At 52.5% G+C, this 13,334-nt stretch overlaps 1 protein-coding gene across 1 annotated transcript in view; it reads left to right on the top strand.

Annotated features, from left to right (window-relative positions):
- Window positions 1–13,334, top strand: part of LOC105419477 (CUB and sushi domain-containing protein 1) — a 284,673-nt gene that overhangs the window by 257,643 nt on the left and 13,696 nt on the right. The window contains 12 exon segments of the mRNA XM_074084929.1: window positions 734–931; window positions 1,541–1,714; window positions 5,373–5,546; window positions 5,642–5,815; window positions 7,377–7,486; window positions 7,488–7,566; window positions 8,588–8,681; window positions 8,683–8,764; window positions 10,034–10,070; window positions 10,073–10,222; window positions 11,670–11,710; window positions 11,712–11,847. Coding sequence (XP_073941030.1) covers window positions 734–931; window positions 1,541–1,714; window positions 5,373–5,546; window positions 5,642–5,815; window positions 7,377–7,486; window positions 7,488–7,566; window positions 8,588–8,681; window positions 8,683–8,764; window positions 10,034–10,070; window positions 10,073–10,222; window positions 11,670–11,710; window positions 11,712–11,847 — 1,449 coding nt within the window.

Here is a 13,334-nt window from a genome sequence, read left to right as displayed (position 1 = left end):
ACCCACCACCCACACACACCCACCCCACCCACCACACACACCACACACACCAACCACCACACACACCCACACCCCACCCACCCACAACACACACACCCACCCACCCACACCCACACCCACCCACAACACAACCCCCCCACACACACCCACACCACCACACACACACACACACCCACCACCCACACCCACACCCCCACCCACCCACCCACACCCACACACCACACCCACACCCACCCACACACCACACACACCCACCCACCCACCCACACCCACACCCCCCACCCACCCACCCACACCCACACACCCACACCCACACACACCCACCACACACCCACACCCACACAAACCCCACCCACCCACCACACACACCCACCCCACACACCCACACCCACACAAACCCACCCCACCCACCACCCACACACAACCACCCACCCACCCAACACACCCACACCCCACACACCCACCCACACACACCACCCACACACACACACCCACACCCACACAAACCCACCCACACCCACACCCACCCACACACACCCACCCACCACCACCACACCCACCCACACCCACACACACCCACCCACACCCACACCCACACCCACCCACCACACACACACCCACCCACCCACCCACACCCACACACACCCACACACACCCACCCACACCCACACCCAACCACACACACCCACCCACCCACCTGAGTCCCGGCTGCTCACTGCTGACTGTTTTGCAGCCATCCACTGCAGCAGCATCGAGGGCATTCTATCCGAACACATGACCTACCGGCTGCTGGTCGGGAGGCTCGGAGAGTTTGGCTCCATCCTGATGCTGGAATGCTCGACTGGGTACTTTTTAGGTGTGGGACACCGGACTCTCCACTGCCGCGCCAACGGAACCTGGGAGGGGTCGGAGGACCCGGCCACGTGTAAAAGTGAGCAATGAACCGGCAACGTTGGTGCCGAGACTATTTTAACAGCTGCTGACAGATTCAAACGTTTTAATGATGAACATTTGTGGATTTTTTTCTTAAAAACTTCACAAGTGAAAAACGATTTTTAAAAAAAAGAAGAGTAAATCAAATTGTGTCTGCTCGCACATCTGGTTATTCATGATTGACGACAGAACATAGCAGCCCTGTTGGAGGACAGGAGAGGGTTTTCCTGGATCCTGTAGAGCCTGCTGTCACGGGGGCTGCAGGGTTAGGGTTAGAGGTTAAAGTGTCGCTGTGATGATGTCAGAGGTTACAGTATCGCTGTGATGATGTCAGAGGTTAAAGTGTCGCTGTGATGATGTCAGAGGTTACAGTGTCGCTGTGATGATGTCAGAGGTTCCAGTATCCCTGTGATGATGTCAGAGGTTACAGTGTCGCTGTGATGATGTCAGAGGTTAAAGTGTCGCTGTGATGATGTCAGAGGTTACAGTGTCGCTGTGATGATGTCAGAGGTTACAGTATCAGTATATATATATATATATATATCAGTATATTACAGTATTGTTGTCAGTGTGCATCTGCATTGATTTGTGTCTTTTTGCCGCCTAGTCATCTCCTGCGGCGAGCTTCCATCGCCACCCTTCGGGACCAAACTGGGGACGCTGGTCACATTTGGAGCCACAGCCATCTTTATGTGTAACCACGGTTACACTCTGGTGGGGTCACATGTTCGGGAGTGCGGCGCTAACGGGCTGTGGAGCGGTGCAGAGACCCGCTGTCTGGGTAAGATCTGAGTCTGTTTCACCTGTGCCTCCGCCGGCTCCTTCATCCTTTCTCACACTGAGACGTCCCTGCAGACGTCTCCCTTTAGGGCCTTTAGGGCCTTTAGGGTCATTAGGGCCTTTAGGGCCTTTAGGGCCTTTAGGGCCTTTAGGGCCTTTAGGGTCATTAGGGCCTTTAGGGCCTTTAGGGCCTTTAGGGCCTTTAGGGCCTTTAGGGTCATTAGGGCCTTTAGGGCCTTTAGGGCCTTTAGGGCCTTTAGGGTCTTTAGGGCCTTTAGGGGGGCCTTAGGGCCTTTAGGGCCTTTAGGGCCTTTAGGGCCTTTAGGGTCATTAGGGCCTTTAGGGCCTTTAGGGTCTTTAGGGCCTTTAGGGCCTTTAGGGTCTTTAGGGCCTTTAGGGCCTTTAGGGCCTTTAGGGCCTTTAGGGTCTTTAGGGCCTTTAGGGCCTTTAGGGTCTTTAGGGCCTTTAGGGCCTTTAGGGCCTTTAGGGTCATTAGGGCCTTTAGGGTCTTTAGGGCCTTTAGGGCCTTTAGGGTCATTAGGGCCTTTAGGGTCATTAGGGTCATTAGGGCCTTTAGGGTCATTAGGACCTTTAGGGTCATTAGGGTCATTAGGGCCTTTAGGGCCTTTAGGGTCATTAGGGTCATTAGGGCCTTTAGGGTCATTAGGGGCATTAGGACCTTTAGGGTCATTAGGGTCATTAGGGCCTTTAGGGCCTCTAGGGTCATTAGGGTCATTAGGGCCTTTAGGGTCATTAGGGTCATTAGGGCCTTTAGGGCCTTTAGGGTCATTAGGGCCTTTAGGGTCATTAGGGCCTTTAGGGTCATTAGGGTCATTAGGGCCATTAGGGTCATTAGGGCCTTTAGGGCCTTTAGGGTCTTTAGGGCCTTTAGGGCCTTTAGGGTCTTTAGGGCCTTTAGGGCCTTTAGGGTCATTAGGGCCTTTAGGGCCTTTAGGGTCTTTAGGGCCTTTAGGGCCTTTAGGGTCATTAGGGCCTTTAGGGTCATTAGGGTCATTAGGGCCTTTAGGGTCATTAGGACCTTTAGGGTCATTAGGGTCATTAGGGCCTTTAGGGCCTTTAGGGTCATTAGGGTCATTAGGGCCTTTAGGGTCATTAGGGTCATTAGGACCTTTAGGGTCATTAGGGTCATTAGGACCTTTAGGGTCATTAGGGTCATTAGGGCCTTTAGGGCCTCTAGGGTCATTAGGGTCATTAGGGCCTTTAGGGTCATTAGGGTCATTAGGGCCTTTAGGGCCTTTAGGGTCATTAGGGCCTTTAGGGTCATTAGGGCCTTTAGGGTCATTAGGGTCATTAGGGCCTTTAGGGTCATTAGGGCCTTTAGGGTCATTAGGGTCATTAGGGCCTTTAGGGTCATTAGGGCCTTTAGGGCCTTTAGGGTCATTAGGGTCATTAGGGTCATTAGGGCCTTTAGGGTCATTAGGGTCATTAGGGCCTCTAGGGTCATTAGGGCCTTTAGGGTCATTAGGGTCATTAGGGCCTTTAGGGCCTTTAGGGTCATTAGGGCCTTTAGGGTCATTAGGGTCATTAGGGCCTTTAGGGTCATTAGGGCCTTTAGGGTCATTAGGGTCATTAGGGCCTTTAGGGTCATTAGGGCCTTTAGGGCCTTTAGGGTCATTAGGGTCATTAGGGCGCCAACATGGCAGGTGTAGGAAGTGCAGAACACCACACAGCTCTGCCCCAATCAGCAGCTTCCCGAGAACTTCCAGGACCTTCTACTTTTTCCAGAGAAGGTTTTGGGTTGAGGGAAAGTTTTTAATTTCTGTAGAAACACACTGAGGTTTTTTCAAAAATCTGGATAAATAATAAAACTTCTGGTGGAACATGAACCAGGGTGAGGTTAGCATGGCGCTAATATGAACGTGAACATTTATATGACAGAAACTTGAGGCAATAGGCCCCATCTGATGGATTCTACCTGTCGGTGTCTTCATTTAAACGTGCAGTTTAAATTTCTGGACATTTGTGTCCATCACGAGCAGGCAGGTGGAGGAGATGAGGCGGAGCACAACTGAGGCATGGCGTGGTTTCGGTAGGTGACCAGGTCTCTCGTGGAAGCAGAGAGGCGTCACCCCACTCTGCACGTTCACGCTCAGATCGACCAAGAATTGCTGTACGGAAGTAGGAATCCGGAATCTTCCACCTGGAGCAGGAGCATCGGTGTTTGAGAACAGGCCTCACCTGTTGCTGACGGAGGGATTTGGGGAGTTTTTAATGTTCTCCAAAATATTGCATCCCTGTATTTATGATGCATGAGGTTGATTCAAGTGTCTGGCTCAGGTCCTTGAACATTAGACAAGCAATAAGTAGGATAAAGTGAGCAGCTCCCACGATTCAGTGCAGAGCCAGGTTATGATGTGTATTAAGGAGGTGATTTAGGAAGAACTGTCCACAAATATTTTATCCCGATTTACATGCACAGTTTACTGGAGGGACTCACATTTATTGCAAAGGTTAAAGGAATAAACCAGGACTGAGCGTCGACCAGGTCCAGGAACAGACAGAATATCTGTGTTTCCCCTCAATGCTGCTGCTGTTGTGAGTCCTGGTGAAGCAATGACCTCACACACTGCAAATACGAAACCTTCCTTTAATTGTGTCTCATTTCATCACATCACTTTGTTTAACATCGTCTGAATAATCGAGCTATTGTGAGTAATTGGTGATATGTGTTGATGCACTGATGCCAGACCAACCTGTTTGGCTGGTGTTGCTGCTGATGACCAGATGTTTCTGTGCTGGACCTGGAAGCATCTTTGTGTTCACCATCACATCACCATCACCATCACATCACCATCACCATCACCATCACCATCACTATCACATCACCATCACCATCACCATCACATCACCATCACATCACCATCACCATCACCATCACCATCACATCACCATCACATCACCATCACCATCACCATCACCACCATCACCATCACCATCACATCACCATCACCATCACCATCACATCACCATCACCATCACCATCACATCACCATCACATCACCATCACATCACCATCACCACCATTACCATCACCATCACCATCACCATCACCATCACATCACCATCACATCACCATCACATCACCATCACATCACCATCACATCACCATCACCATCACATCACCATCACCACCATTACCATCACCATCACCACCATCACATCACCATCACCACCATCACCATCACATCACCATCACATCACCATCACATCACCATCACCATCACATCACCATCACATTACCATCACATTACCATCACCATCACCATCACCATCACATCACCATCACATCACCATCACCATCACATCACCATTACCATCACATCACCATCACCATCACCATCACCACCATCACCACCACCATCACCATCACATCACCATCACCATCACCATCACCATCACCATCACATCACCATCACCATCACCACCATCACCACCATCACCACCATCACCATCACCATCACCATCACATCACCATCACCATCACCATCACATCACCATCACATCACCATCACCATCACCATCACATCACCATCACCATCCCATCACCATCACCATCACCATCACCATCATCCAGCACTGAAGAGCTGAGTTTGAATTATGGGATTCAGGCGCTACAATAACCGTCTGCTCCCGTCCAGCCGGCCACTGCGACTCTCCCGACCCCATCGTCAACGGCCACATCAGCGGCGACGGCTCCAGCTACCGCGACACGGTGGTCTACCAGTGCATGCTGGGATATCGTCTAATCGGCACGTCCGTCAGAATCTGCCAGCAAGACCATCGGTGGTCTGGAACCACGCCCGTCTGTGTCCGTAAGTCCGGCTGCCCTCGTTTATTCATCCTCCCCCCTGAGAGCAGCACTTCCTCCACCTCTGGTCACTCCTCATTGTCTCTTCTGCTCCCTCAGCGATCACCTGCGGTCACCCCGGCAACCCCGCCCACGGGCGCACCAATGGCAGCGAGTTCAACCTCAACGATGTGGTCAACTTCACGTGTAACCGGGGTTACGTGCTCACGGGGGGCGCTCGGGCTCAGTGCCGCCTCAACGGCCAGTGGAGCAGCTCGCTGCCCGTCTGCAAAGGTTACCATGGTTACACGAGCAGCTCGGAACTCAGACACCTCCAGTGGTGTTCATCTGGGGGGGTGTTTGGTCTACTGGGGGGTGTTTGGTCTACTGGGGGGGGTATATGGTCTACTGGGGGGTGATGGTCTACTGGGGGGTATATGGTCTACTGGGGGGTGTTTGGTCTACTGGGGGGTATATGGTCTACTGGGGGGTGATGGTCTACTGGGGGGTATATGGTCTACTGGGGGGGTATTTGGTCTACTGGGGGGTATATGGTCTACTGGGGGTATATGGTTCTACTGGGGGGTGTTGGTCTACTGGGGGGTATATGGTCTACTGGGGGGGTATTGGTCTACTGGGGGGGTATTTGGTCTACTGGGGGGGGTATTTGGTCTACTGGGGGGTATATGGTCTACTGGGGGTATTTGGTCTACTGGGGGGTATTTGGTCTACTGGGGGGTATGTGGTCTACTGGGGGGTATTTGGTCTACTGGGGGTATTGTGGTCTACTGGGAGGGTATATGGTCTACTGGGGGGGTATGTGGTCTACTGGGGGGTATTTGGTCTACTGGGGGGTATATGGTCTACTGGGGGGTATTGGTCTACTGGGGGGTATATGGTCTACTGGGGGGGTATTTGGTCTACTGGGGGGGGTATATGGTCTACTGGGGGGGTATATGGTCTACTGGGGGGGTATGTGGTCTACTGGGGGGTATTTGGTCTACTGGGGGGTATATGGTCTACTGGGGGGGTATTTGGTCTACTGGGGGTATATGGTCTACTGGGGGGGTATTTGGTCTACTGGGGGGGTATGTGGTCTACTGGGGGGTATTTGGTCTACTGGGGGGGTATATGGTCTACTGGGGGGTATTTGGTCTACTGGGGGGTATTTGGTCTACTGGGGTGTGTTTGGTCTACTGGGGGGTATTTGGTCTACTGGGGGGTATATGGTCTACTGGGGGGGGTATGTGGTCTACTGGGGGGTATTTGGTCTACTGGGGGGTATATGGTCTACTGGGGGGGTATGTGGTCTACTGGGGGGTATTTGGTCTACTGGGGGGTATTTGGTCTACTGCCACACACCTCAGAGCCTCTGAATGTGTCGGACACGTGAAGGACAGCAGCCAGCGTGTGAGGGCGCTTCCCATCTGAGATCAAGTCACTGATGATCTCAGACCCTTAGATCCTTCAGACCCTGTGGAGACATTTTCACACTCACAAACACACGTGCACAGTCATGGGTGGCGAACAATCTCATTTAGCCACAGCTCGTTTCTAGTCTCTCTCTTTGTCTCTTTCTCTGTAATCATTCATAAAACTGCTTTTTCCCCCCACAGGGTGACATTCACACGCACGCACACACACACACACACACACACACACACACACACACACAACACACCATCAGCTCACTGAAGTCTTGTTCCATCTGCATAAATTCACCTCTGAGTCTGGATCACAGCTCACGTTTCCTGTGGGCCGCTCTCAGAACCGGTCTCAGCTTGATTGATTTGTCCACGTGCACGTCCACGTCCACGTGCACGTCCACCACCTTGCTCTCTGCTCTCCTCCACAGTGGTGAACTGTTCTGACCCCGGCCAGGTGGAGAACGGCGTGCGTCAGTCTGGCCCACGTTACCCAGAGTTCTTTAGCTACGGCGTGAGTGTGGCCATCCACTGCAAACGTGGGATTCTATCTTCTGGGTTTCTGCTCTTCTCACCTGTCAGCACGAGGGCAAGGGGACCGGCCGAGCCCCCGCTGCTCAGGTACCAGCTTCCTTTATCTTTGGCTGCATGACAATGATCGGGACAAGCAGAACGTCGACCAAACTTAGTCATGCGCACCGCAAGGCGCAACAGCAGGATTCTATTTATTTTTTGTTACGTCTGTCAGAAAAAGCCATTCGAGGCGCCTCAAGAGCCCCTGGGGGGGGGTGGGGGGGTGAGGAGAGAATGGGAAAACTGAGAGAGTTTGGAAATGGGAGGGAGTAAGTAATCATCAGAGGAGGCTGAGAGGAGAGGCTTAAGGTTGCTGAGCATGTTTGTGTCTTGCGTTGAGGTGTGTGCAGACACAAAGGTGAGCAGTACAGAGCCCCCGCGGCTGATAGAGGCACAGATTAAACTGGGGGGGGGGGGGGCTGATGGAGAGATACAGTGAAAGAAAGGAGAGCAGGAGGAAAAGACCCACATGTTTGAGGAGAGGCACTGGTGTCTGGGCAGCGAGTCTCACAGTCCAGACAAAAGATCCTATCAAAGCATTTTGGGTCTGGTGGGGTGGGGGCGCTGACGGGGGCGCGAGGAAGTGATGGAGTAATATAATTTAGGGGTGAGGGGAGATATCAGAGGAGGCAGTACATGGGAAAATCAGAGTGGTTTCATATCTGTCTTCCACAAAACCTGTGCGCTGTAAAACATCAATTTTTTGAAATTGCTGGGAAAAAAGAAGATTTTTTCAAGAAAACTTTTTCCTGTGTTTGGGCCTCTGGAGCGAATTCCATGTTTGCACCACACAGGAAATTGTCTGTTTTCTGTCTGAGGGGAATTACATTTCAGATGTGTACTGCTTCACCTCCTCTCAGGCCATTTAATTTGCTGGTGATGAGGTGTTCAGCTGCTCAGCAAAGCAGCACATTTAGAATTGTAACACTGCCATTCTCCAAATGACTTAACTACCCGCGCTCTTCTGCATGTTGGAATCAGGCTCTTCTCACCAGTTACAGGGTTAGGGTCAGTTTCCACTGGACCTGTGGAACTGACCACCTCCCACTGTCCTCACTCTTGCCTGCAGCCACTTCCTGCGGCGACCTGGCGTCCACCCCCAACGCTGCAATATCTGGAAGCCACAGCTGGACCTACGGCTCAGTCATTCGTAATCTTGTTGCACGGAGGGCTGCTGGTCGGCAGCGTTACGCGACACTGTCAGGAGGACGGCACCTGGAGCGGCGCCCCTCCCTACTGCACACCGGTACGCACGCCTGTTGATCACGCACGCCTGTTGATCACGCACGCCTGTTGATCACGCACACGTGTTGATCACGCACGCCTGTTGATCACGCACGCCTGTTGATCACGCACGCCTGTTGCTCACGGCACGCCTGTTGATCACGGCACGCGTGGTTGATCACGCACCGCCTGTTGATCACGCACGCCTGTTGATCACGCACCGCCTGTGATCACGGCACACGTGTTGATCACGCACGCCTGTTGATCACGCACGCCTGTTGATCACGCACACGTGTTGATCACGCACGCCTGTTGATCACGCACGCGTGTTGATCACGCACACGTGTTGATCACGCACGCCTGTTGATCACGCACGCCTGTTGATCACGCACGCCTTTTGATCACGCACGCCTGTTGATCACGCACGCCTGTTGATCACGCACGCCTGTTGATCATCAGTGCGCCGTTGGACGGGTTGTGGTTTTGGCTGAGCTGTCTTCAGGCAACATGGGATGCATGTAATAAGAGCAACTGTGGAGCGTGCAGGATGATTTGTTTCTTCAGCGACGACAAGCTCTGAGGGATGATGGAGCTGAAGGTCTCCAAACACAAATATTAACTGCACAGAAATACACGAGCTTTATCCACAGCAAGCCAAAAGCAAATGGAAGGGATAAGTAAACATCAAAGAAACGACAGCCATTACCAAACTGTTCTCTGGAACCTTCTGCTGCGCGTGGGAACAGGTTGTTGACTACTCTGGGTTGTAAGATGCCGCTCAACAGAGTAGGCTACCCTAACGCCGCGCACACTACGCTAAGCATGCTAAACCACTACAGCTAACATGCTAACAACTACAGCTAAACATGCTAAACACTACAGCTAAACATGCTAAAACCAGCAGCAGTTATCAGACAGCGCCATGTTGGTGTGCCGTGCCATTTATCCCTGCTCACAGACGCCCCCAAAAGCAGCTCCTTGTCATAAATGCTTTTAAGCTGTTGTGATTCCCTCATACAATACAGGTGGGTTATTAGCATGCTGGGCCCGGTGAGACACAATCCGCTAACCTTTTACCAGCAAGGTACACAAAATCGCTACAACCTATTAGAAGGCTAATGGACATTAGCTGAATACAACCCTTGTTTACATTAATGGTATTGACTGGATTTGGAACTTGTGCATGCACTTCCTCTTGTTTCCATCAGGAAACTCCGATTGTCCTTGATTGCTTCAGTGATCTACACCTGCACTGCTGCTTATGGCCATTAACACTGTCACATATATATAGGTATTAAATCCAGGGATGTGTGGAGAACCGGGGAACCCCCCCACGGTGCCCATCTCGGAGGGGAAGAATTTTAAACCAAGAGCCTGCTGCGTTTTAGCTGCGAGGCAGGATATAGTTGATCGGCTCACAGTTGAAAGGACGTTGTCTTCCCAACGGCACCCTGGAGCGGCACACAGCTGTCTGGTCAAGGTAGGGAAGGCCACCAGCTAATGGACATGAGCTGAGCACAAGCTAACAGGAAATAGATTGTGTGCGCGTTTCATTTTTTTGTTCCTTTTTTTAAGTGAAAAGCTGCTAAATGGTTATAAAGGCTTTGATTTGGCCACATCCAAAGTTTAACTAGAAAACTGAATCAGTGATGGAAGGTCAGCTCAATCCCTACTCCTACAGATCCAGACTCATGGGGGTCTAGGGGACGGTAAAGCAGATCCAGACTCATGGGGGTCTAGGGGACGGTTAAAGCAGATCCGATCATGGGGTCTAGGGGACGGTAAAGCAGATCCAGACTATGGGGGTCTAGGGGCCGGTTTAAAGCAGATCCAGACTCATGGGGGTCTAGGGGACTGTATTAAAGCAGATCCAAACTCATGGGGGTCTAGGGGACGGTAAAGCATAGCCAAAACTCATGGGGGTCTAGGGGACGTTTTAAAGCCAGATCCCAGACTCATGGGGGTCTAGGGACGGTAAAGCAGATCCAGACTCATGGGGTCTAGGGGACGGTAAAGCAGATCCAGACTCATGGGGGTCTAGGGGACGGTAAAGCAGACTCCAGACTCATGGGGGTCTAGGGGACGGTAAAGCAGATCCAGACTCATGGGGGTCTAGGGGACGGTAAAGCAGATCCAAACTCATGGGGGTCTAGGGGGACGGTAAAGCAGATCCAAACCTCATGGGGGTCTAGGGGACGGTAACGCAGATCCAGACTCATGGGGGGTCTAGGGGACGGGTAAAGCAGATCCAGACTCATGGGGTCTAGGGGACGGTAAAGCAGATCCAGACTCATGGGGGGTCTAGGGGACAGTAAAGCAGATCCAGACTCAGGAGAAAAAAGTGAATAAATTCACCTTCAAACGCAAAGCAAACTGTTGTTCTCCTCAAAAGAAGGTCCTCATATCCAACGTTGAGGACTAAATTGGGAGGGAGCCTCAGTTCAGTGGTTAGTGGCCCTCACTGAGTCGCTCTATATGGCAGATGACTTCATGCTCCTCACGGATCAACGAACACATCCAGACATTGTGAAGCATCCGACTCTTATGTGAAATGAGGTTCAGTGGCTGCGAAAGTGGGATCTCGCCTCGCTTTTTAAATGTGGGTTTTGGCAAATCGGCACTCTGTCCTGGTTCAAGTAGGTTCCATCTGCTGCCAGCAGGACTTTGTGCTACACATTACCTCACAACACTGACTAAAACAGTGCTGTCACACCCCCGGGGCATAACAAGAACTGCTGCGTTCCACAACCTTTAGTCATCAATCAGATGCACGAGGACGTATTTTAGGCTCATTCCAAGCTAAATGTGCCGATAATCTCATTATTGCTGCCTGCAGCAGCCTTGAGTGACGACTCGACAGTTATGCTCATGCTAGCGGAGGTCAGTGTGATTAATTACACCCGATTGTGTATTGCTCCACCTCTCAGCCGTATCCTGTGGTAACCCCGGAGCGCCGGCACACGGCCAGAATTGTCTTCAATGATGGCGTCACTTTCGGCAGCTCGGTGGCTTACGCGTGCTGGGAAGGGTTCAAAACGTCAGGCCTAACCACGAGACACTGCACAACCAATGGGACGTGGACAGGACAACCCCCAGACTGTGCTGGTAGGAGACATTTACCAGAAACTTGTTCTGAAATTTCCAAAATGTTCAACTTTCCTCAATGAGGAGCGACGGTTTTCCAGCCTCGGGAACATACATCCATCATAGTAAGTGCAGCTTACATTCCCCCAGATGCTAAAGCCACACTCGCAATGAAATTAGCCAACAACAAACCGGCCACACGGACGCTGCATTTATGGTTGTGGGTGACCTCAACCACACAAACTTAAAAACAGTGCTTCCCAAATTCCACCAACATGTTTCCTGCAATACAACAGGAAACAGAACCCTGGATCATGTTCACACAAACTCGGCTGGTGCCTATACGGCAACACCCCGCCCCCACCTGGGACAATCAGACCACCTTTCTGTGTTCCTCACCCCCGAGTGTTCGCCCCTCAAACACCCTGTCAGACCGTCAGTGAAGACCACCAGGGTGTGGCCGGCAGGGGCAGACTCTGTCCTCCAGGAGAGGTTTCAGCACACAGACTGGAGTGTGTTTACTCGCCAGGCCAGCTGTAGCTCACACAACGATATTGACAATCTCACCTCCTCTGTTCTGGACCACATCGCCACCACCATAGACAGCATCACAACCACGAAGCAGATCACCACATACAACAGTCAGAAGCCATGGATGAGCCGGGAGGTGCTGAGGGCGTGGAACACTGCCTTCAGATCAGGGGACACCCGGCCTACAGCAGAGCCAGGAATAATGAGGAGGGCGTCAAAAGGCCAAGCACACCTACAAAGGCAAGACTGAGGGTCACGTTTCCAACTCTGACCCCAGGTGTATGTGGCAAGGCAACAGCACTGACACTGGCTCCAGGACCCCACTCCCAGCAGACCACCAACCCTCACACCCTCACACTGACGTGCCTCCAGGACCCCATCCCAGCAGACCACCAACCCCTCACACTGACGTGCCTCCAGGACCCCACTCCCAGCAGACCACCAAACCCCTCACACCCTCACACTGACGTGCCTCCAGGACCCCACTCCCAGCAGACCACCAACCCCTCACACTGACGTGCCTCCAGGACCCCACTCCCAGCAGACCACCAACCCCTCACACTCTTACACTGACGTGCCTCCAGGACCCCACTCCCAGCAGACCACCAACCCCTCACACTCTTACACTGACGTGCCTCCAGGACCCCACTCCCAGCAGACCACCAACCTCACACTGACGTGCCTCCAGGACCCCACTCCCAGCAGACCACCAACCCTCACACTCTTACACTGACGTGCCTCCAGGACCCCACTCCCAGCAGACCCCCAACCCCTCACACTGACGTGCCTCCAGGACCCCACTCCCAGCAGACCACCAACCCTCACACTGACGTGCCTCCAGGACCCCACTCCCAGCAGACCACCAACCCCTCACACTCTCACACTGACGTGCCTCCAGGACCCCACTCCCAGCAGACCACCAACCCCTCACACTCTCACACTGACGTGCCTCCAGGACCCCACTCCCAGCAGACCAC

The sequence above is a fragment of the Takifugu rubripes genome, chromosome 13 (genome assembly GCF_901000725.2).
Source record: "Takifugu rubripes chromosome 13, fTakRub1.2, whole genome shotgun sequence".
In the NCBI taxonomy this organism is placed as follows: Eukaryota; Metazoa; Chordata; class Actinopteri; order Tetraodontiformes; family Tetraodontidae; genus Takifugu; species Takifugu rubripes.
This window is presented reverse-complemented; position numbering and strand designations above follow the sequence as displayed.